Source organism: Macrobrachium rosenbergii, chromosome 32, assembly GCF_040412425.1.
Source record: "Macrobrachium rosenbergii isolate ZJJX-2024 chromosome 32, ASM4041242v1, whole genome shotgun sequence".
NCBI classification, from domain to species: Eukaryota; Metazoa; Arthropoda; class Malacostraca; order Decapoda; family Palaemonidae; genus Macrobrachium; species Macrobrachium rosenbergii.
This window is the reverse complement of record NC_089772.1, coordinates 12207257-12228564: the sequence shown is the minus strand read 5'-3', so window position 1 is coordinate 12228564 and position 21308 is coordinate 12207257. Positions and strand designations below refer to the sequence as shown.

Below are 21308 nucleotides of genomic sequence, written 5' to 3'. Positions count from 1 at the left end.
TGTTATTACAACATAACATCTTTCTCAAGCCAAGACAACAGCAGCATTATGATAGCCATTTTTAAATGGCCTTCATAATAATGACCAAGGTAAATGCACGCAATAAAGGGACACACACACACACACACACATGCACAAAACTACACCATGACACAACAACAAAATTTCTTAGCATGGAAGTAAAAAACGTGCAAATTACTTTCTATTGGACAGGAAAAAAATAAGTTCAGTTTCCAAAAACACTGGTGTGTATACTAGAATGTAAAATGCCTCTTATTACAGAAGTGACTTACAACTTCCATTTCCTGATAATGGGTGGGTATTAGAGCAATGTTGGTTGTCTGTATCAGTACTGCAAAAAGTAAAAGTTCCTCTCTTCAGAGGTCATGAAGTTGTGCATAATAATATCTATGGCTCAAAGGAAACTTCTACAAAATATAGTTTCACAAGTGCAATTTCCTCACAAACCAAAAATCTCCAGCACTAGGCTAACAGGATGACAGCAATACAATACGTGAGACTATGGTTGAAGCCTGACAAAGCCAGAATGATTTCACCTTCACCGTTCAAGTGAATATTGGGAAATGATTTTCAAATTTAAACATTCTTTCAAAATGCACTTGCTGTGCTGTGCAACAATTTCCTCATGCAATTTAATCCAGTGCAGGAGAAAACAAGCAGGAAAGTTAGTACTTGCAATGCACACACAACTATCCAATACAGCTCTGTTAAGCATCATTGCTTATGGCATCTGTACACAATCCACTTCACACCACCACCTCAGCCTCTCTTCAGATCCACAGCCCTCTTTGACCTGTCAAGAGGGACTTTCCACTAATGGAAATTATTTTCAACCTTTAGGACAATGTACGTATTATGTATGTATTGACCCATCTATAAAAAAAATTATCTATATAATAATCCCTGACACTGTACACAGTTCCTGATTTATGATCAAGTTATGTTCTCAATGACCATTCTAAAGTAAAATTTCATGCAAGACTGAGAAATACATATACTGCAAAAGACCTGTTATTTTAAATATTAATTATTACCTCATATATGCAATGTTTAATTTTACCTTTAATTCTCAAATCTTGGCTGTTGTTGCAAGGAAAAAACAGGTAGGCCTGAAGCTGCTAAGTTTGTCGTATGATACAATCAGTAATTTCATTAACACCTTAAGTGACATTTCTATTCCTGTACAATCTAGTTGCCAAAATTTTGTTAAGGTATGCTACTGGAATTTACTGTACTAGTTCAAATTGCTGTAAAAAAAAAACTCACGTTTACTAATTACTTTACACAGCAACCCTGACTGAACCAAAAATCTCACAAAAACACCTTTATTAAACATCTTCAGTTCATTGTGAAGGAAAGCACAAGTTATTTCCTCTTCAAAAGTTAACAAACTAGCTGATTGAACATGCCTAAATGTTTTAAATTCCACAAAACACCAAACTAAACAACATACAACTTGTCACAAGCAAAGTGGAAATCAGCTGACGAAGCCTGCGTAATGTTATGCACCTAACACAGCTTTTAATGTCTTCTGAACAATTCAAGTTACAAATGTAAAGGTGATAACTATCATTGATGGAACAAGTCATCACCCAGAGAGTACAATGCTTTCATGTTAAGCATTGCTAAAAGCAGCCGAGCAAGTAACCTCAAGTAATCTCTAGATTCACAAGTTGGCCTGAACAAGTTATAAGACTAAGAGGTGAAAACTGGAGCAATCTGAACTGCTTAGATTGGAAGACTAAATGGATCAGAAGAGGAAAAAGTGGAAAGTGAGGCAGCTGGGGGCAAAGGGTACATAGCAAAGAACCTTTAGTGGTGTTAAACCAGCATCTGATAGCTAGTTTCATAGATGCAAAAATAGCACTAGCTGTCTGAATTTAACTGTTGTAAGTCTTTCCGCCAGTAGAGTAAGCTAGGTAACAGAGCATTAATCATTTTCATAAGCTGGAAAAGCAGTCAACAACTTCGTAAATGCGATTAATACTTATTTGTTGAAAGTTCTTTGAGATGAAGGATATATGACAATTTTTTTTTATTATAAAGTGGTAAATAATACAGCCATTCATGACAAACCCTCAAAAATAACTAAAATTGTTGTACCTAACAATGTTAGGAGCTCCCGTAAACAAATATCAGTTTCTGCAAATAATCTACACTGCCCTTTTGCTGGGTATTAGAGACTATAAAGTTTGATTCTTTCCCAAGTTGATTGATGAAATTTCCTACTAAAAGCAATTGGTAGGGGGGAGTGTATTATAACTCACTTCTGTTCAAGTTGTCATATGGAGGAAAAATTAGTGTAAAGTGGAAGACCTCGATAAATTTGCTACGGTTTTTGGCAAGTACTGGAGATAATCAGTGTACAGGTATCTGAAAACAAGCCATTGTCTTACTGGCAGATATTATTCAATTTATCTCCAGACACAGCTCTAACTCTTGTACCCTGAAGAATGCGGCAATTAGAATGAGGTTATGATAGTTCCATGCACAGCAGATGCAGGTACTTTCAAGGAGAGGTCCGAACATGTTCTGGTTTTGTCAAAAGCTACAAATACATAGCTAATAAATATAGTCATAACCATGATCCGCTGAAAAGGCAGGAACATCTAGATAAATTAATAAACAAGTAGTAGATAACACAGGAAAAAATTGGTCACAAAAGGACACTGAAAAAATCTGAGATAGCTGAAATCTGTTTGCGATATAAGAAAAAGAAAGTTTCTTTGGAGAATAAAGAATAAGATGGACCTGGAGAGAAAATAGGCAATTTTCACGTTGAATTAAATTACCAAAAAGATCTGTCTATCCAACGAATGCCAGCTCCAGTGAGCTGGAGTAAGATAGCGGGGAAGAGGAAGCCGAGATGTAAAATGAGGATATGGAAGTTGGACAGAGGATACGAAGACAGAATTTGGAGACGAGGACAGAGATGGGAAAGAGGTTTGCACGACGAATATGATGGAGTTCGGGAAGAAAACACAAGCGGAGATGATGGGGAGGATGGAAAGCAACAAGAAATCGGGAAGAAAACAAATATGGTGAAACGAATAGGGAGCAAGAGTTTCAGACCAGTGACCTCACCCCAAAAACCAACTCTCCGAAACTTACAACGGACTTTAACAATGGTTGGCTTCCTTATTTCCACAATCCTCCGAGCTTTGTCACCAAATTACTAAATTAGAATGACAATAAGCATAAAGAGTCAGTAACATCCTGTAATGATCATGGTTCCCAAGCTTCATTGCTTGTCTTGCTCATGGGAAGATTTCCAAGAGTAAAAAATTCAGCCCATTAACAAACACTGCAACAACCCTGCTTTTATACTGGAACACCTGCTGTTAAGTATAACACTGACTGATTCATGCTAATGTAAAAGTTCAATTGAGCTCAACACAGCTAGTACGTAACGATGCAGTGCTACTGCATTTAAAATTCCAGCTATTATGAGTTAATTTACAAATGGATTTTTTAAAAAATGGACAAACTCAGGTTTGCAGAAGTGAAGATTGTGTCCTTGAAAGGTCAAATGCCAGTGTGTGTTCTCGTATAAAATAAAACATATACTTCTCACCACAGCAGCATTACATCAGTGTCAACATAAAAATTTCCTACTCAGTGGTTTGATTAACTACTTAATAACAGTAATGTATTAAAAATGCTAAAAAGAAATTTCTACAACACAGGGCTTTAAACAATGAAATGTAACTCTTCATGTGACTGCACATACACGATAATGTAATTAAGTTTTCATTATCAGGAAACCAAATACAAAATCTAAGTAAAAATTTGGTCATGCTCTCACTTCACTCAAATTGCCTATGACCTAAACCCAGTAGATCTAATATGACAATCATAAAATTCAGACAAAATGTATAATCTATGTCATAATGACAAGCCATTGTTTGGACTACTTACCGATTTTATTTAATCAGGTAAAAAACAACAGCCATTTAATTTTTGTTGATCTGTGTCCCTCGTCACAGACAAAACTGTCAGCTTTGCAAGCAAAGAGCTTCTCTAGTAGTAGGATGAAATTTCTTTCAAGTTTTAAGAGTGCAAAACGAAAATATCAAACTGAATGGAGAATGCCCAAGCCTATGAACTGTCCTTAAGCTCAGTGATACCAATAAATCTACTACACAAACTTGCATGCACCCAAACATATACAACGAGAAATCAAACAATAGGCTACATGTAGTTGATACAAGTAAATAAGGACTTACTATAACTGAGTTCATACCAAAAATCTTAAGTTCATAAAAAGCAAATGAATCTGAAGATTATGAAATTAACAGAACAATGGTACACTACCTTCCAAATATGGGGAAAAACATAACTATTGTACTTTCACTTTGAAAAGAAATTAGCGTTTGGATCATACTCCACTTCAGAGACATGACCCATTAACAGTGCTTTTATGCTTCAATAATGAATATTAAGGAACAGTATCTATTATGCTTCAAGTCAAGTACACCAGATCAATGGTTAATACAGAAACAACCAGTATTGGAAATGGAATGACTATTACTTCTCGACAGACTTAAGTCTGTTCCTTTACTCACCAAGATAACTGTTTTCAGTAACTTCATTATTCAAGACTATCCTCCAATCTTATCATATTTGGCAATAAGTGTTAGTTTCTAATACTGTAATCGAGTATTTACACAGGCCTCATACACTGTACAATATATAACTGAAGTTTAGAAACACTCAACTGTTTGTTCAAAATACTTAACAGTGGAACCCTAGCATTCATCAGTTAGTATTAACAGGTTGCAAAACTTTCTCATTCTTATTTTGAAACAACAAAACTGGAGATTACCATGTTGGTTAAGATTTTTTAATACATGAAGGTTTGGCCTTCCTGCAATGGCCAAGACTTCACGCTGAGGTGGAGTTAAAAGTATTTACTATGAAGTCGGGATTGTAGCAATCGTTGACAATAACCTTTAGCACCAATTAAAAATATAGTAATGAAAATTACTTCTAAGAGTAAAAATGCATTCATATAACATCAGTACATAATTCAAGATAGATTTTAAAACCATATGATACCATTCCCTGTTAGTCAATTCTGTGAAGCAGTTTTTGTTCTATTTCCGTATGAAAATGGCTTTAAAATTTACATTCACATTACATTTTGCTTACTTAGGGAAACTTTATTTTGAAAAATAAATTAGCTGATAAACAGCATTAACAGTTCAACATTCCATCTGGTCTGGTTTCAAAGAGACCATATGTTCCAACATATAACAAACATTAATTTAATATCAACATAAAAATGAGTTGCCTCCGCCAAGGGGTGTGTTTGTCATGCAAAGTGTGTTAGTAGAATATGTCATCAATAAACAGATTTTGATAATGGGTAGTTCCATCCACTAACCTAGGCGGACATAAATGAAGACTTGACATTTAACCACACACAAAAAAAAAGACACTGATAACATAATTCAGTAATAATGGCCTCTGTCAAAGTCTGATGGAAGCCGTGGCCTCACCCATGTAATGTTTTTAGTGAATTCTCACAAATAACATCTAATGGATAAAAATATGGTTGTAGGAGCTGTTCTTTACTTAATGCCATTAGTTTCCCATTGCTTTCATTCCTCTAAATAAGCTTAAACGAATGATTGAAAACTAAAAATACGTCCATCTGGTCATCCTAAAATATTTAACCTTGGTACTGCAATTGTTTCACTGGCCACAGTTATAAATAGCAAAACAGACTTAAATAGTACTTTTTCAGTCCTCTTGCCAGTGGTTATAGATAAATTTTAAAAATGCTTTTGAACCTCCTCTTTGCATTTCTGAAAAAGTTTTGTAAGCCATGAGAGTCCATTATTCAAATATCCATCCATCCTTACTTGGATATTACGTTAAAAATAATTCCCTTACTAACCCAACCTGGATGATAAAAACCCTACACCATTACCCTATGACCTAAATAACCTTACTTCTTTCATTCAGATGGTTATACATAACGATTAAAAAGTTCTTAGCTAGCTTTTCTAAGCCACACTCTGACAAAATAAAATACAACACTGCCTTTAACCTTAATACCCTCATTACTATTATGCAACAATTATTAAATCCATCGAATAAATGACAACAAAATTTTATCACAGTACTTTTTTCAACGGGAGCTTAGTTTCTTAGAGGTACCAATGAATAATCAGTATTGAATACATCACCATACTTGAATTCTCATGGTAAAAATACTGCTGAACTATTTAAACCATTCTACCAAACATGAGCTCTGGCTACAAATCCTTGCTTATAACCATGACAAGCTTTCATCATACAAAACAAAACCACATGATACCAAAGGTTTTTCAAGATTCAACTAAAATATGCCAACTTAATGTGACCCAATATGACTGCCGGCACCACAACTTTAAAACATTTCAATCATGAACATGGTAAAACCCATGAACTCAGACTAATACATATTAAAACTCAATTTTGATTATATAAACTCAATTGCACTGCAATCTCCAGGCCTCCCAAATGCAGCTCCAATTCTGCATCACTTCCTATGATACAGTTTATTTAGCAAATCTATAATAATCTTATTGCCAACTGGAATGTTGACATACCTATGCAAACAATGCCTATTACCCATCTTCGTAAGCATTATCAGTATCTTATCATGCTTCCTTGAAACACTTTCTTTTGGAAGTTCTGCCATCCACTCCCTTCTTACTAAGACTTCTGTTGTCAACCTTTGCTTTACATTCTATTTCTAAAATTACAAGGCAACTAAAGACATTCACATCGATCATCAACCCTTTGGTACAGTAACATTTTCACTTGAAAATTAGTTCTCTCCACTTTTTCTGAATTATTACTTAGCTTTAGATATATTAAAAGATGAATTTATAAAAAGAATCACTTAACTAGTTTCAGTAAGTACTTGGACCTTTTGAGTTTATCCTTTTTTTTTTTTTACACTAATTCAAAATGTATGAACCAATTTTGAGCATATGGGCAGTCCGCGCTTACCGGCGCTTGGCTAGCGACGTTGTTAACCAGATTTTCAGCGCCGGTGAGTGGTTTATCGGCATCGGTAAGCAGTCTGTCGGAGTCGGTAAGTGGTTTATCGGCGCTGACAATGGTTAACAGTGGCGATAAGCAGTTTATCGGTGCCATTAAGTGGTTTATCAGTGCCTTTATCGCCGATTTTCAGCTATCGGCGATTTATGATTAGTGGCGCTCACCCAGAAACAGAACCCCGCTGTTAACTGGGGGCTGCCTGTACTGTACACTATAAGAGCATCAAACCCTCTCTAACTAGGCTCAAAACAACCTGACCCATGGTAACAATATCAATAAAACAACCATAACAGAAATGTGTCTGCAGGCTACAAACTACAATAGGATACAGCCTACTCACCTATCCTAATTTTCTTCTGTACTACTTAAAAGCACCAGATCAACGCTCAATGGTCATAAAATAATTTCACCAATTATCTATTATCAAGTAACTTCAATTTCCTTTATTTAGAGAGAAAGAAGTCAATAACTTCCAGGAACAGCCTTTGCTGAGCTACTCCTGAGATGAAATGTACAGTGTAGAAGTTTCTGCAAATTCAGCAATTATGACAGGAACAAAGCAATGCATTGTATTTATAAATAATGAAAATGCAAACATTTATCATACAAAAACTGCTTTTTAAAATACTACAGGCAATACTTTAAAACAAAGACGTTTACCAAATTAAAAAATATAAAAATATGTAAATAATAAAAATCTTTCACAAGGTAAGGACTTAAAAATATTATAAGCTTGAAATCTTTACTAAAAATCCAACACTAACTTGATCCAATCTAAATATCAGCTCAACTAAAACCCTGAAATGATCAAATCAAACCCTTATTACGAATAAAGTGATAGTACATTACCTCATAAAAAAAACTTTTTGGCTGCTAACTTTCATCAGCATGTGAATGGCAATGTAACGAGCTTTAAACTTGAATTCATGTTACCTAATAGTGAAAACCCATTAACATCTACAGCGCAATCAGAGCACTTTACATCAGAATGACAGTTTGGACGGAGGAAAAAATTCCATATGCATTCAATATTCAACAGCATTACTAAACAACAACATTTTCAAAGCCCTTTCCTCCTCTGCAACTATAAATCAATGTGAAATTCACCGCCTTTTTAAGAACTATTAGACTTGTACGTTTACCCAAATTAAATTAACATGTACAATGCGCTCGCTCAAAGACAGATTACAGTAACACCCACTAATTTATCAATATTCATGAGACGCTCTACTGAAGGACCTCTGTTGTTAAACAGAACGAGATTAACAAAACAAAGAACTTAAAAATATACTATACTGGGCAGAATAATAAAATTAAAGATGGAGCAAAATATTTTTGATTTGTGGCACTGTATCAAAGAAATGAACCTAAATTCATCATGGATGGCACCAATGCGTGTTGATACATACAATCAGTAATAAAAAGTGGCACGTTTCTTAAATTACCTTTCACATCAACACAAAAATCTGCATTTTACAACCTAGCAACACAGAATTCATTATACTTTACGGTTACAGACGGAAGATAAAAACTGGGATAATGTTCAAGCGTGTCTGGGGTTCTTTAATGATTAAAAAATGAATTAAAACAATTACAGTATCATGTTTGAAAAACAGCTATTTACAGGAAATGGGCTCTCACACATCACACCTATAAAACCTTGAGCTCAGATGGTTGACAACACAGTAATGAAGTTCAGTCTCCAAGATACTGCAGTAATCTACTTAATGAGCAATGGACTTCACCATATGAGCAAGGACTTAAAAAGGTACAAACAGCAGACCTGAGTATGATCAATATTAGCTTAATGCCATTTCAGTTCCAAGTCATACACACCTTTAAGAAACATTCTGTATACTACCTGTATAAAATATAAATCCAAATATATCAATAGTTTCTGATATTGTCTTACAGTGCTAAAAAAAATCTATGGTACTAACTTTTATACTCTCCGAAAAGATATATGCTGACAAAAATCCAACACAGTATTGCCCAGCCACAAATGACAATAAGGAAAATTGAATGCTGCAGAGGAGACGAAAAGGGATTTTTTACCCCCATCCCAATATGCTGCAGAGTCATCTTGCGGGCATAATATACCAGCGTTGCCGGGACAACATACTGCAAAGAGAATATTATGAAAAATTAGTAATATATTTCCGGTCAAGTACAAGGATAAAATGTGTCACTCTAATTTTTTTCATATCAATGAATCAGTGAAGTGAATGTAATGCAAACAGGTAGATAAAGTAACTAACAACTTATGATACCAAGTCACTCGCAATGGTATACAGTATATAAGTCCAAGATGCTGATGAGAAAAGTTATCATATTCCCTTTGATAACAACCACATAAAAATCAACAACCTCTAAGAACATATGCATTTTACAAGAATAACTTCACATACATTACTCTCTTTGAACTGTGTATGAACCTTTCACTGAGATACTACCACTAGAGATTATCTCCTTGTTGTCTACTCGTTCTACCACTAAAGATTATCTCCTTGTTATCTACTCGTTTACTTATCTAACAATAGTGATGCATCACCACATTTATGTCGTCATTAATAACAAGCCTGTTGGGTTGCAAAACAAATTAATGACTTATCAAGAGCATGTCCATTTGTGGATAATTTGGGCAAGAAAGGTTAGGGCATACCAAAAATTATTAAAAAGTGAGAAGAAACTGTAGAAGTCTGTTCAATTCCAACCCTGAAGAAACCAAGACCAACTAGCCATCCATGCAACAGTGAAGCCACAGGCCAAGATGATGCACCTAGGTGGCAGCTGGGGTAAGAGTCCTGGTGAAAACTAGAAAGGTCTGACTCTGAAATATGCAGACTTACCAAAGAAAAAGATACTTCCTGGAGAATGGGTGAATTGGGACACAGAAGTCCACATCCCTTGGACCTATTGAAGCAAAAAAGTTACTTCAGTAGACAAACTCCACAGTTCCCATGTGAAAGGGAGTAATCAAATAAATGTGAGCTAGCCATGATATATTATAAGCCCCCAACTCCATGCAGACTTCAGGGCAAGGGAGAGCACACTGACAAATCCCAGAATACTCAGAAGAATCACCTCAATGGCACCTTGTTGATGAAAAACTGCCTCTTGAGGCAGTGGTGGGGGCCATACATCAAGGAACAGCAGGTAATAACCATAAGAGAGACTCTCTAAAACTCAAAGCTTTGTGCCAATGGGGTCTCAAGCCCTCCAAGGCTGGTGCCAACTGGCAGGACTTCAGGGATCCCCTACCAAAGGACTTAAATGGACTTGCCTTGGAATCTGGAACAAAAGGGGAACTTCAGACTATGAGACTAGGAAGCAAAGAAGCTTTGATGTGGCAAAACCTCTAAGAATATATGTATGAAGACCAATGGTAAGGTTATCAGAGTATCATCTGTATAAAGAGCTTTCTGAGAGTCAGCTGGCACGCCTGCAAGGCCGTATGTTGAGTACACCAACCTGATTGCATGATAAACTTATATAAATCTTAATTGCCAATTTTCCTTTTATCACAAGAAACACTGAATGTATATCTTTACAAATAAGAAGGAGAATTCAGTTACAGTCAACCCCCCATATTCGTGGAGGATGTGTACCTCTAGCCCCCGTTAATAGCTAAAATCCACGAATATTTAAAACCTCCCTAAAAATGCTTATAAATGCCTATTTTGATGGTTCAAAACACCAAAAAACCCTCTAAAAATGCTGATACCTGAATATTTTATGCTTCTCATGCCTTTTCTCTCCAGACAAAACAGAAGTAGAAAATGGCTTTACAAATACTGGCAGTCCCCGGGTTACAACGGGGGGTCCATTCCAGCGGTGTGCCGTAAGTTGGAGAATGCAGTAACCCAGAACATCACAATAAAAATTTATGAAAATGAGAGAGAGAGAGAGAGAGAGAGAGAGAGAGAGAGAGAGAGAGAGAGAGAGAGAGAGAGAGAGAGAGAGAGAGAAACATGCTATACAAATGCTATATCAAAACTGTATTTATCTATTATGCTTTAGCATACAGTATATATGTGTAAACATTCAGAAAACGTATTACATTTGGAGTCTATGTAAGGAGTTTTCTGTATTCATCTTATAAAACTCTGCTGTAATTCACTGAAAAAGAAGAAACAAAATCACCTTACCTGAATAACTGAGCCTGCATATGCTCCAGTGATGCCGACTAGAAACTCAACATTTGAAGTTATCAATCCAACTAGTGTCGGTGGTATAATGGATAGAAGGGGGAAAAGACACCGTGAAGTGAAGAAAGAGTATCGTCGCGTTTCTCTTAGGAACAGACCCTTTAGGTTATTTCGAAGTGTGATCGCTATAATTGGGAAGTTTGTGCTAAGTGTAAAAACTGGAAACATCAACAAAAAAATCTGCAAAGAGATACATTTTTTAGTCATTGTATCAAGCAAAAAAATATTAAAGCTTATAGAATGGTAAAGGGCAGTATGTTGAGAATTATTGTAATGCAATTGATATTTTAATTCAGTCTCCCTTAAAAGTTGATCTTCTAGAAATATACCTTTATAAAAACAAATTTACAGTTGACAGACACCAAAAATTAATACTCTATATGAATTTCCTAGGGTGTTATAAAGCCACATTTATTTAGCAGATCAAAGATAATTCATTGGCAGGTTACAGATAAAAATACAAAATCTAAATCCACTTTCATGGTTCATAAGTACAAGCAGTCCTCATAACTGGAGGTGACTACCTCAGACACCTCTAAAAGATTCTATTTACCTTTTACTTTTCCTCCATTCCCTTCAATCTCTTTCCACCAGGCTAGGCTCGTTAAGAGACCTAGAAGCACCTATAAACGGGTACCATTGTATTGTTAATCCAACTTGCAATAACACTGACATTCCTTAATGGTAAAGGTCAACTAAGGACTGATTACCTTATGAAAAAACCAAGGTGATTACCAGAGGATGGGACCTCGGCAACCAGTAATAGTCCCTTATTTCATGTTTTGATCTTCTTGATAACATTTGACTGTAGAGCAAAACAATAAGGGCTGGGACGACAAACTCTTGAATATATTAAACAGCATTTATTTTTGAATGCAAAAAAAAAAAAAAAAAAAAAAAAAGGTACCCTATTTTCTGGTGTCAAAGATGTCACTTTTTCTGAAACTTTCCATGTTCCCTAGAGACTGAAGGTGTTTTTGATGGGCCTTTCCTAGCCACCGTGGAAGGTTGTCTTTGTTAAACAGTAATCAGAAATCCTGTTTATGACCTCTGAATTAAGTGTATAAATTATACTTACTTTAAACAGTACGTAAACGAGAGTCATAGACAAAAAAATATACTGTCACACAGATACATTCCCGTACCAGCATATCTGAGTAGATGAGTAAAAGATATCACATGCTGTATCACTGTTACTGGTATTTTCACTCCTCAAATGACCCTGATTTTAAGGGAACATAATAGGCTGACAAAATGACAGTGTGGTAAAAGGGTTTATCAGTAAATCTGACTACAGCAAGACTTGTAATCAAACACCAACCAACCATTTCTTCTGGCTGAGTTCATATGGGCCGCAATGAAATGTGTTATGTTCATACAGTAATTTTACAAAGTGTAACTTTGCATGAAAATGTTAATCCATATTTCTAGTTTCAATTACCTATTTCTCCCTAAATGAGCGTTGTTGCATCAGCAATGGTAAATGATTTCCATGGCCCTGTAACACTTAAATCACGGCTGCATCAATAGCTGCTTATATCATGCCAAAGACCTCTTAAGAATAGGTGACCTTGGCACATCAAATGATGGATTAGTTGAGAGGCTGGGAAAGCAAGATTGTTTTGGGAGGCAAAGATATGAGCTGCACATCTTGGTGTTCAGTGGCATTGGACTGAAGATGGCCAGGAGTAATATCTATTATTAGGAACAGTTTACAAAGTCAAACCTTCTGGAATAAAACATCCGTGGAACCACTGCGTAAAAAGCATTGCAGTGATTCAAGCCTCGACCCTGTGGTGCCAGTTAACTGGTGATGACTCCTCATTTCCTCATAGGTAAAAAATATTGGTATACCGGGGGAGCTGAGTCCACAAGCAATGGAATCTGTCATTTTTATTGGATTCAGGTAAGCAGCAGCATGGGAAATTCTGCTCATGCTTCTTCTTACCTGCATTAATGTGAAGAATTCATGTAAATAGATCATTATCTCCTCTACTAATAGCCCATGTTAAAGTGAAAACGTGTATTCAGAACACATGTAAATAGTGTTTTATCTGTAGTGCCATTTCATCACAACTGAAAATTTGCCTAGGATCATAGCCTCATTTTCATTATTCCTTTTAGCTCTGTGGAAAACATGTTAGCAGCCCCCTCATCCACAGATGTTGATTCTCCAGTTTTTATTGCATTCTTCATGTTAAACTCATGCTTAAATCTATTTAACCATCCCCTATTGGCTGTAAATGTTTGGTTCCCTAAGGCCTTAAGCTAAAAAATGTTTCCATCGATGGGAATTCTTTTTTATGTCGTCTTCTAACCACTTTGTCCTGCACTGTCAAACTAACTTGTACATTCAGGGGCACAGTAACAATACTTTCACATGTTTTTCCCGTGTTTATAAATTTCATAAATGGACAATTTGCTCCGTTTGAGGTTCCTAGGGATCTTCCCATGTGATTTCTTATCTATCTTAATCATATCTAGAACTTTCACCTTTTATGAGAAAGGAAGCACTTATGCTTTTTCACACTGCCACTTTCACTACTTACATGCTCTGGACCCACTGTTGGGATTTACGAAGGGTTATTTGAACAAACAAATGGAGCGCATGCCACATTAGGAGGCTGCAATCGGAACGAGTGTGAAGCATGGCTGGAGGGACTTGGGTTTGCGACTAAAATCTCAGCCTTAACCCTAAGCATGAAATGACAAGGGAACCATGCAAAACATACCTGTAAACCATAAACAACACCTGGTGTTTTATCCCTGTAGCATGGATCAGGCTGGAAATTTAGTGTGTAGAGATCTTCTAAATGCTTGAAGGCAAATACACCAGTAAATGCCAGAAGATAGTAAAACAACAATATCAGAAGATAATCAGCTGCCAACAACTGGAAAAAAGCAAAGACATTACAAGCCAATGAAATTCCTTCAAGTCCTTAAATATCCTGTTTTTGTTGTGGTCAAATTCAAGAGCAGTTTTCACAATCTACAGTGATATTTCTCAGCTATGATAAGGTTATAAAATTATGTTAATTACAGTAATACTACATAAAAGGTTCATCCTCAAAGACAAGTAAATTTTCCATACCACAAGGAGGAAATATACAGCCACAAGATTTTATTTTAAAAATTACAAATTACAGTTCAATGCCATTTTAAGGAAAATATCTAGTCCTTCACTTTTACTGCCATAAACAAGATGAAACGACCATTACAATTTACATACCTTTAATATAGATTTTTTCTCGTTAATTGGTGTTATTAGAGAGGGTAATGAGTGGTGGCACATGAAGCTATACACACAAACACCTATTAACTGTGGAAGCTTAGTAAAATCAGCAGGTGTAGGGTGGCCATCTCCCTTGCCTTCCCCAAGTATGACAATTGCCCATGCAATCATGGTACCCATGGCTGAAAAATTTTGAGTAGTATTTAAGTGCTTTCAAAGAAACTAATTTGATTACATGGTCATGATCCAAAAAATGATACTGAAAAAGAAGACATTTATAATTTCAATGCTACGCAGTTGTACTCGTATAATTACAAATAAACAACTTATCAAAAATTCTACATACATTTCCTATTTTCAAACAGCTGTTACAGAATACAGTAGTTTAATGAGACTGAGTAAAGTTCTAGACTTTCACAGGTCATGGCCAAAGTATTTCTTCTTAAATGAGAGGTAAAACTCAGAGCACAGTAAAGTTAAGTTGGACAGTAGGTGGAATCGATAAAAAACAAGTAAAAAATGCGGCGAAGTTTCTTTGGCGTAATCAAGTTTTCTGTATGGCATATAATCAAGGCCACCAAATATAAATCTATTTTTCGGTGATCTCAGTATAATGCTGTATGAGCCGTGACCCATGAAACTTTAACCACGGCCCGGTGCTGGCCTGTCCTATATCGTTGCCAGAAGTACGATTATGGCTAACTGTAACCTTAAATAAAATAAAAACTACATAGGCTAGAGGGCTGTAATTTGGTATGTTTGATGACTGGAGGGTGGATGATCAACATACCAATTTGCAGCCCTCTAGCTTCAGTAGTTTTTAAGATCTGAGGATCGACAGAAAAAAGTGCAGATGGACAGATACGCTAGTGATATGGTGGCTTCTTTGTTGTCCCATCCAAAGACTATGCATGCAATATATGATGAATGGGGTTGAAATTACGTTTTTCATATGCAGCATGTTTTTATTTTTTTTGCAAACCCATTAATCATGGGGTGCCCTCTTCCCTTCCATGTGCTCTGGCTTTTGGTCACTTGGCCCACAAAAAGTAAGAATATAATGCAGGTATCTTACACAGGACTAGGAATGAACTACATGGGCCTCCCAACCCTAACCAATACAAGCTCATGTTAGTATGTGCTTCCTTGTCCATATATAAAAGGTAATTGTGTACATGATTAAATGGGTTAATAAGAAAAAATTACCAGTTTTTTAAATAATTTGTATCTTGTTGGTATACAAACAGAGCCTTTTAAGTGGAATATATCTTTTGCACATAGCTGAATGGCTGAAAGAACGTACATTAAAAAATGCATTTACTTTACTACTCACTTCAAATCAGTGTACAGTATTTCTATAAATGCAGGATTTTTAACTGCGTACAAATATACTGAGATAAAGTATTACCTCACATGTAAGACCAATTGCTGATTTCCCAAGTTCAGTACTTTGATAACGCTGATCAATAAGCATTGTTCACACACCTAGCAAGAATGGTATTTCTGCAGTCTATAATAGGGAGGGAGGCACTTGTAAATAAATAACTTGGCCTGACCAGCCAAAACAGAAAACAGACTTATGCATTTTACATTATTACAATTAGACTCAACCATTCCAAGAATGTAAAACTAATGTATAAGTTAAAGCAGAAAATGACATATGACACTATGAAAAACTCCATTAATAGTAATTTCTTTTTATTTACAGAGATTACTTAAAGGCCTTTCTCATTTCGAAAGCTTGAACTACCTCTCAGATGGAACAGTAGTCTGCTCTACAACCTACCCAGTATGCAGATTCAAAAATTTATGGAAATATGGAAATTATTTTCCAAGGGTTACAATCTTTTTGTAGTCTGTTAATCGTGATATGACTATCTGCATGAAAAACTGAATAAGGCCCAAGAGAAATATATCAACTGAATTTTTGTTATATATTTTAAAATCAAAAGTAGACTCTAAAATATCTTTTACTAAAATTTTCAATTTTCCTATACTTTACAACTAAGCAAAAATACTTCCTGGAAAGTCAATCAAAATGCATACTATTAAGAACATACTTCATTTTTTAAAAAACTAATCCTAAAATTTCATTCAATATAGTTTACTAACTAATATTTTAACTATTCCAACTTGAGTTCAATAAAAAATCAATACAACACAAAAGTTCTTACCGAGCCATCTCGTTATGGTGGTTAAAATCTGCATATACTTCGTTTTGGTTAGGTTGAAAAACACAAAAGGTCCCATTACTGCAATAAAGATCATCTGGAATGAAAACGGTATGCATTAGAACCTAGCCTCACATTACCATTTTTACAATTTTGATCCAAAGCTTAAAACTTCTATCTTTTATAATACTGTATACAGGTAGTAAGCACATTCTCTGAAATTCTTGCTGTAAATATTAAGCATTGAGCAAAAGAATATTGGCAAGAAAATTTAGTTTATTAAGGCTACTGATTGGGAATTGACAGAACTGGTATCCACTTATAAGACGATCAAATATTAGGTTTTTTCAAAGAAACAAGTAGTTCAAAATGCTTCACAAAAGTTGCACACATTCATATCACATCAGTATCGATACTGCGTGGAAAATCCAATTCCATTTATCCATAAACATTACATATGGGTGTTATGGTATGTTACACTACCCTGACACCTCTTATGCCATAGGCTCACTGACCCTAATGTTTTCATTTAAATATTCAAGCTAAGACAACATAAATCAAGTAGGGAGCAAGATGTTAATATGTATACTACTTAACTCCTTGCATAAGAGGTTGAGCCTAACCTGATTATCATTGCCTCAAATTGAATGTACTGTAATCCATTCACCATTATATACTGTACTGTAACATGATTTCTTGCACAGGCATTTAGGTGAAGTAAAATTCTTACTTTACCGAAATGCCTGAATTAGGATTTGGCTATGTATTTCATTTTTTCTGTTAAGTAGTATAAAATCTGACATTTTACTGTGACACGTTAATAATTTTTTGTTTATAAAACAGGACTCGAGACAAAACTGATTTCAATTATGGATATAGATGCCAGTCACAATTTACATACCTGTATTTTAGCTTTATTATGACAGTGCTTCAAAAACATAAATGTTCTTCAAAGTACCAGAGCATAGTTGCCAAATTTGTGATAATGTAACACTAAATTTAAGAGTGATATTTCATGTCAATTGACAACCCTCATGAACTTACAAAAACTGAAAAATTGAAAAACTATGGGCAGTATACAAGGGTCTATCAAAGTACTTTTCACACAAGACATTCGGCACATCGTGTAATTGTAAATTCTGTACAGTATACTGCAATACTTAAGTAAAAATAAGATTTAATACTTACTGTGCACATTCTGTACATATCTAATCTGGTGAGGTCAGAATCTGTGAAACATGGATCCAAATCGACCGGTTCCTTGGAGCAGTTCTCAGGTCGATAATTACTGCAAATATTAATTCATATACATTTTTGATATATGATCACAGAAAATGTTGATACTTAGGTTACCCTCCATTTCTAAAATTAACAAAGGCTGCCATGAATTTCTCACTACCATGGGGTTGTTTGCAAATGCAATCTTTAAGCTCGACATACGCTATAAATCTTCATTAAGCAATAATAACTTGCTTAAAATTATGAGCATCTTTAAGCAGCATCAAAATATTTATGAAAAATGGCCCATATTTCACATGGCATGAGAGGTACAAGTTCACCTCTTACCAACAGCAGAGAGAGAGAGAGAGAGAGAGAGAGAGAGAGAGAGAGAGAGAGAGAGAGAGAGAGAGAGAGAGAGAGAGAGAGTTTTGCTGAATGATTATATGCTTTTCTTTTCCTTCACTTTTCTTTGTATTGTGCCCTAGTGTACAGCATATATGTGCTACATTTTCCACCTTAGGAAATTTTATTGTTCTCTTATGGACATTTTATTGTTCTCATAAAAATTAAAACAATATTTTATGCACGAAATCTGAAAAAAAAAAAAACCATATGCATACGTGCCACATATTTCATAAATACTTTTCATTAATACAGTACAGTACTGTACTGTAAAGTAAAACCAACTTTTTTTTTTCCATACTTAAGAGTACTGTATTCTAAAACAAAAATTAGCACTTGCTCAACTTCTTGTGGCTGTAGTCACAAGTTTTTGTTAAGTTTCATAACTTTCGCCAGATTTACAATACAAGATCTCCGCAGAGGAGCTGACAGTAGAGGGGGGGGGAGTAATTACAACAGGAAGGAAAGGAGGTAAGATAAATGGCTAAAATATTGTTTGCAGCTAAGGGCTGAAGGGATGATGCACACCACCTTTGGTAATACCTACAGTGACCTCACATGAGGGCCAGAAAACACTGGTCTGAAAGCCTGTAGCTTCATGGTTATCGCTTGACACTCAACACTCACTTACCATATAATGTCCCTCAGAGATTTGGCAACAGCGGCTTCGTAGATTGCTAAATCGCCATATAAATAAATGCAGAGCACTAGATAGAAGACCTTATCCCAAACTGGAAAAGAAAAACTAATTTTAAACAATTTTTTCATTTATAATCATTAAATTGTAGTTAGCCCATTGCATGGTCATGAAACTGCCCAAGACACTCAAGTTTCTTTTAAAGTGAAAAAGACAATAGTTAGCCAGTACTACTATGGGATCCATGGGATTCACTATTTGTACACCCAATGATCCATGAGCTGTGAGAAAATGGATAAGCTGAGGCAGGACGCAAACTACAAGCAACAGCTTGTAAAAAAAGATTTGCTGAAAGAATTACATTTCCTCAGCAAAACAATTATTTACACACACAACAAACCCATTATAGGCCGTCCCCGGTTAACGACAGGGGTTTCCTTCCATGCCAAGCGCCACTAACCGAAAATTGCCGCTAACCGCAAATCAGCCATAATAGCACTAATACCCCGCTTAACGGCGCCAATACATGTTGTCTGCAGTGGAAGAACATCCAAAGACACAAACACATCAGCATAAGAGGCAAAAAAAGAAGTTAATGCAAGTAAACACATCCTCAGTGCCAGCTGTCTGATGACATAACTGGAAAAAGAAAGAGATGACTGGTTTAACCCCATATCCAAGGCAAGAACATGGCTACCATAACGACAGACAAAAACGAAGGTAAATCCAGCATTAAGAAAGACAGCCTAAGGGAAAAAAGCTCCCGCAGAGAAAAAGGCCACGCCTGGTGACCACTCTAAGAGACGGCACATAGCACTACTGATAACAACAGCAGAGAGCATGAAGGACACTTACCAGCTCTAGTCCTGAGCAAGAAAGGGTTGCAAGAATGTTAAAACATAAGTCACAGATAATCTCCAAAATCACGAGAAAACGTTCTTTAAAATAGGCTGTCTCAATGATTTATATGCAGGAACAGTCATGGATTCTCAATGATTTATATGCTGGAACAGTCATGGGTTCTCAATGATTTATATGTGGAACAGTCATGGATTCTCGATGATTTATATGCTGGAACAGTCATGGATTCTCGATGATTTATAAGCTGGAACAGTCATGGATTCTCAATGATTTATATGCTGGAACAGTCATGGATTCTCAATGATTTATATGCTGGAACAGTCATGGGTTCTCAATGATTTATATGCTGGAACAGTCATGAATTCTCGATGATTTATATGCTGGAACAGTCATGGATTCTCAATGATTTATATGCTGGAACAGCTATGGATTCTCAATGATTTATATGCTGGAACAGCCATGGATTCTCAATGATTTATATGCTGGAACAGCCATGGATTCTCAATGATTTATATGCTGGAACAGTCATGGATTCTAAGGACAAAAGGAAAAGGATGCCATCCTTCAAAAACAACTTGGAGAATCAACATGTTAACCGCGGAAACACCTCCTGACCCGGGGAAGGCAGTGCACGAATAATACAATGGGGGAATCACTCCCTATGTCAGAGTGAGTCTAGCTATCAAAGCACAGGCAATGGGAGGCCTATCACGACCAGCGACTCAGTATGAAATCTCATGAAGAGCATGAAGTCATAGATGCATTTGAAGCAGCCCAAGTGTTTCAAGACATGGCCCAAAGGGTAAAAAACAAAAAAAAAGTTATATATCAGACAGAAGGACTGTAAGATCAACCAGTCAGGCTGCACAGAACCAAAGTCAAGACCCAACTGGATATCCAATGGAACCGTAGTAAGAGGTTCTTGTAGTAAAAAATTGGAAAGGCATTGATCATTTGACTGAATGAGGTTATGCTGAACAACACATGCATATTACCACCCAATAACTGGTATCTATTTCTGAAAGAGACTGAAATATCTTGGACAATTTCAAGACTGAAACTGGCAAATTATATGATTTACATGGCAAATTATATGATTTTTTTATATTTTGAGAAAATATGAGAAAAGGAAATTTTATTAAAATTGAAATAAGCAAAATGTACCATGGGTACTTGTCAGTTTTCAGGTCGGTGTCTTAATATACCATAAACACTATAAACACACACGCTGCTTTAGTGCAACTTGAAAATGTATGTAATTACATTATTGTAAAAAGTAAACAAAATAAAATTATGACCAAAACACCAGTTCATATGATAAGCTAAAAACTGAGTTAGTATCCACTCCCCACTTACTGATATGAGTCAGATTTCAAAAACCAAGTCCCTAGTGTAAAAGAAAATCTGCATTATTTGGAATTTAAGAAACATAGCTTAAGACTGGTGGAGAATTTCCTCTAGATAACAAAAATAAATTTTAATACTTAAAAGACATCTTT

General features: G+C 35.7%; 1 protein-coding gene across 1 annotated transcript in view; it reads right to left on the bottom strand.

The window, feature by feature from the left end:
• Nucleotides 1-6855: 6855 nt before the first annotated feature.
• Nucleotides 6856-21308, bottom strand: part of LOC136855595 (transmembrane protein 104) — a 42089-nt gene continuing 27636 nt past the window's right edge. Inside the window, exons 6-12 of the mRNA XM_067132688.1 lie at nt 18943-19042; nt 17877-17976; nt 16692-16785; nt 14515-14699; nt 14018-14176; nt 11226-11465; nt 6856-9198 (exon numbers count right to left, since the gene is read on the bottom strand). Of these exons, the coding sequence (XP_066988789.1) occupies nt 9013-9198; nt 11226-11465; nt 14018-14176; nt 14515-14699; nt 16692-16785; nt 17877-17976; nt 18943-19042 (1064 nt within the window). The 3' untranslated portion in view covers nt 6856-9012. The remainder of the gene's footprint in view (nt 9199-11225; nt 11466-14017; nt 14177-14514; nt 14700-16691; nt 16786-17876; nt 17977-18942; nt 19043-21308) is intronic.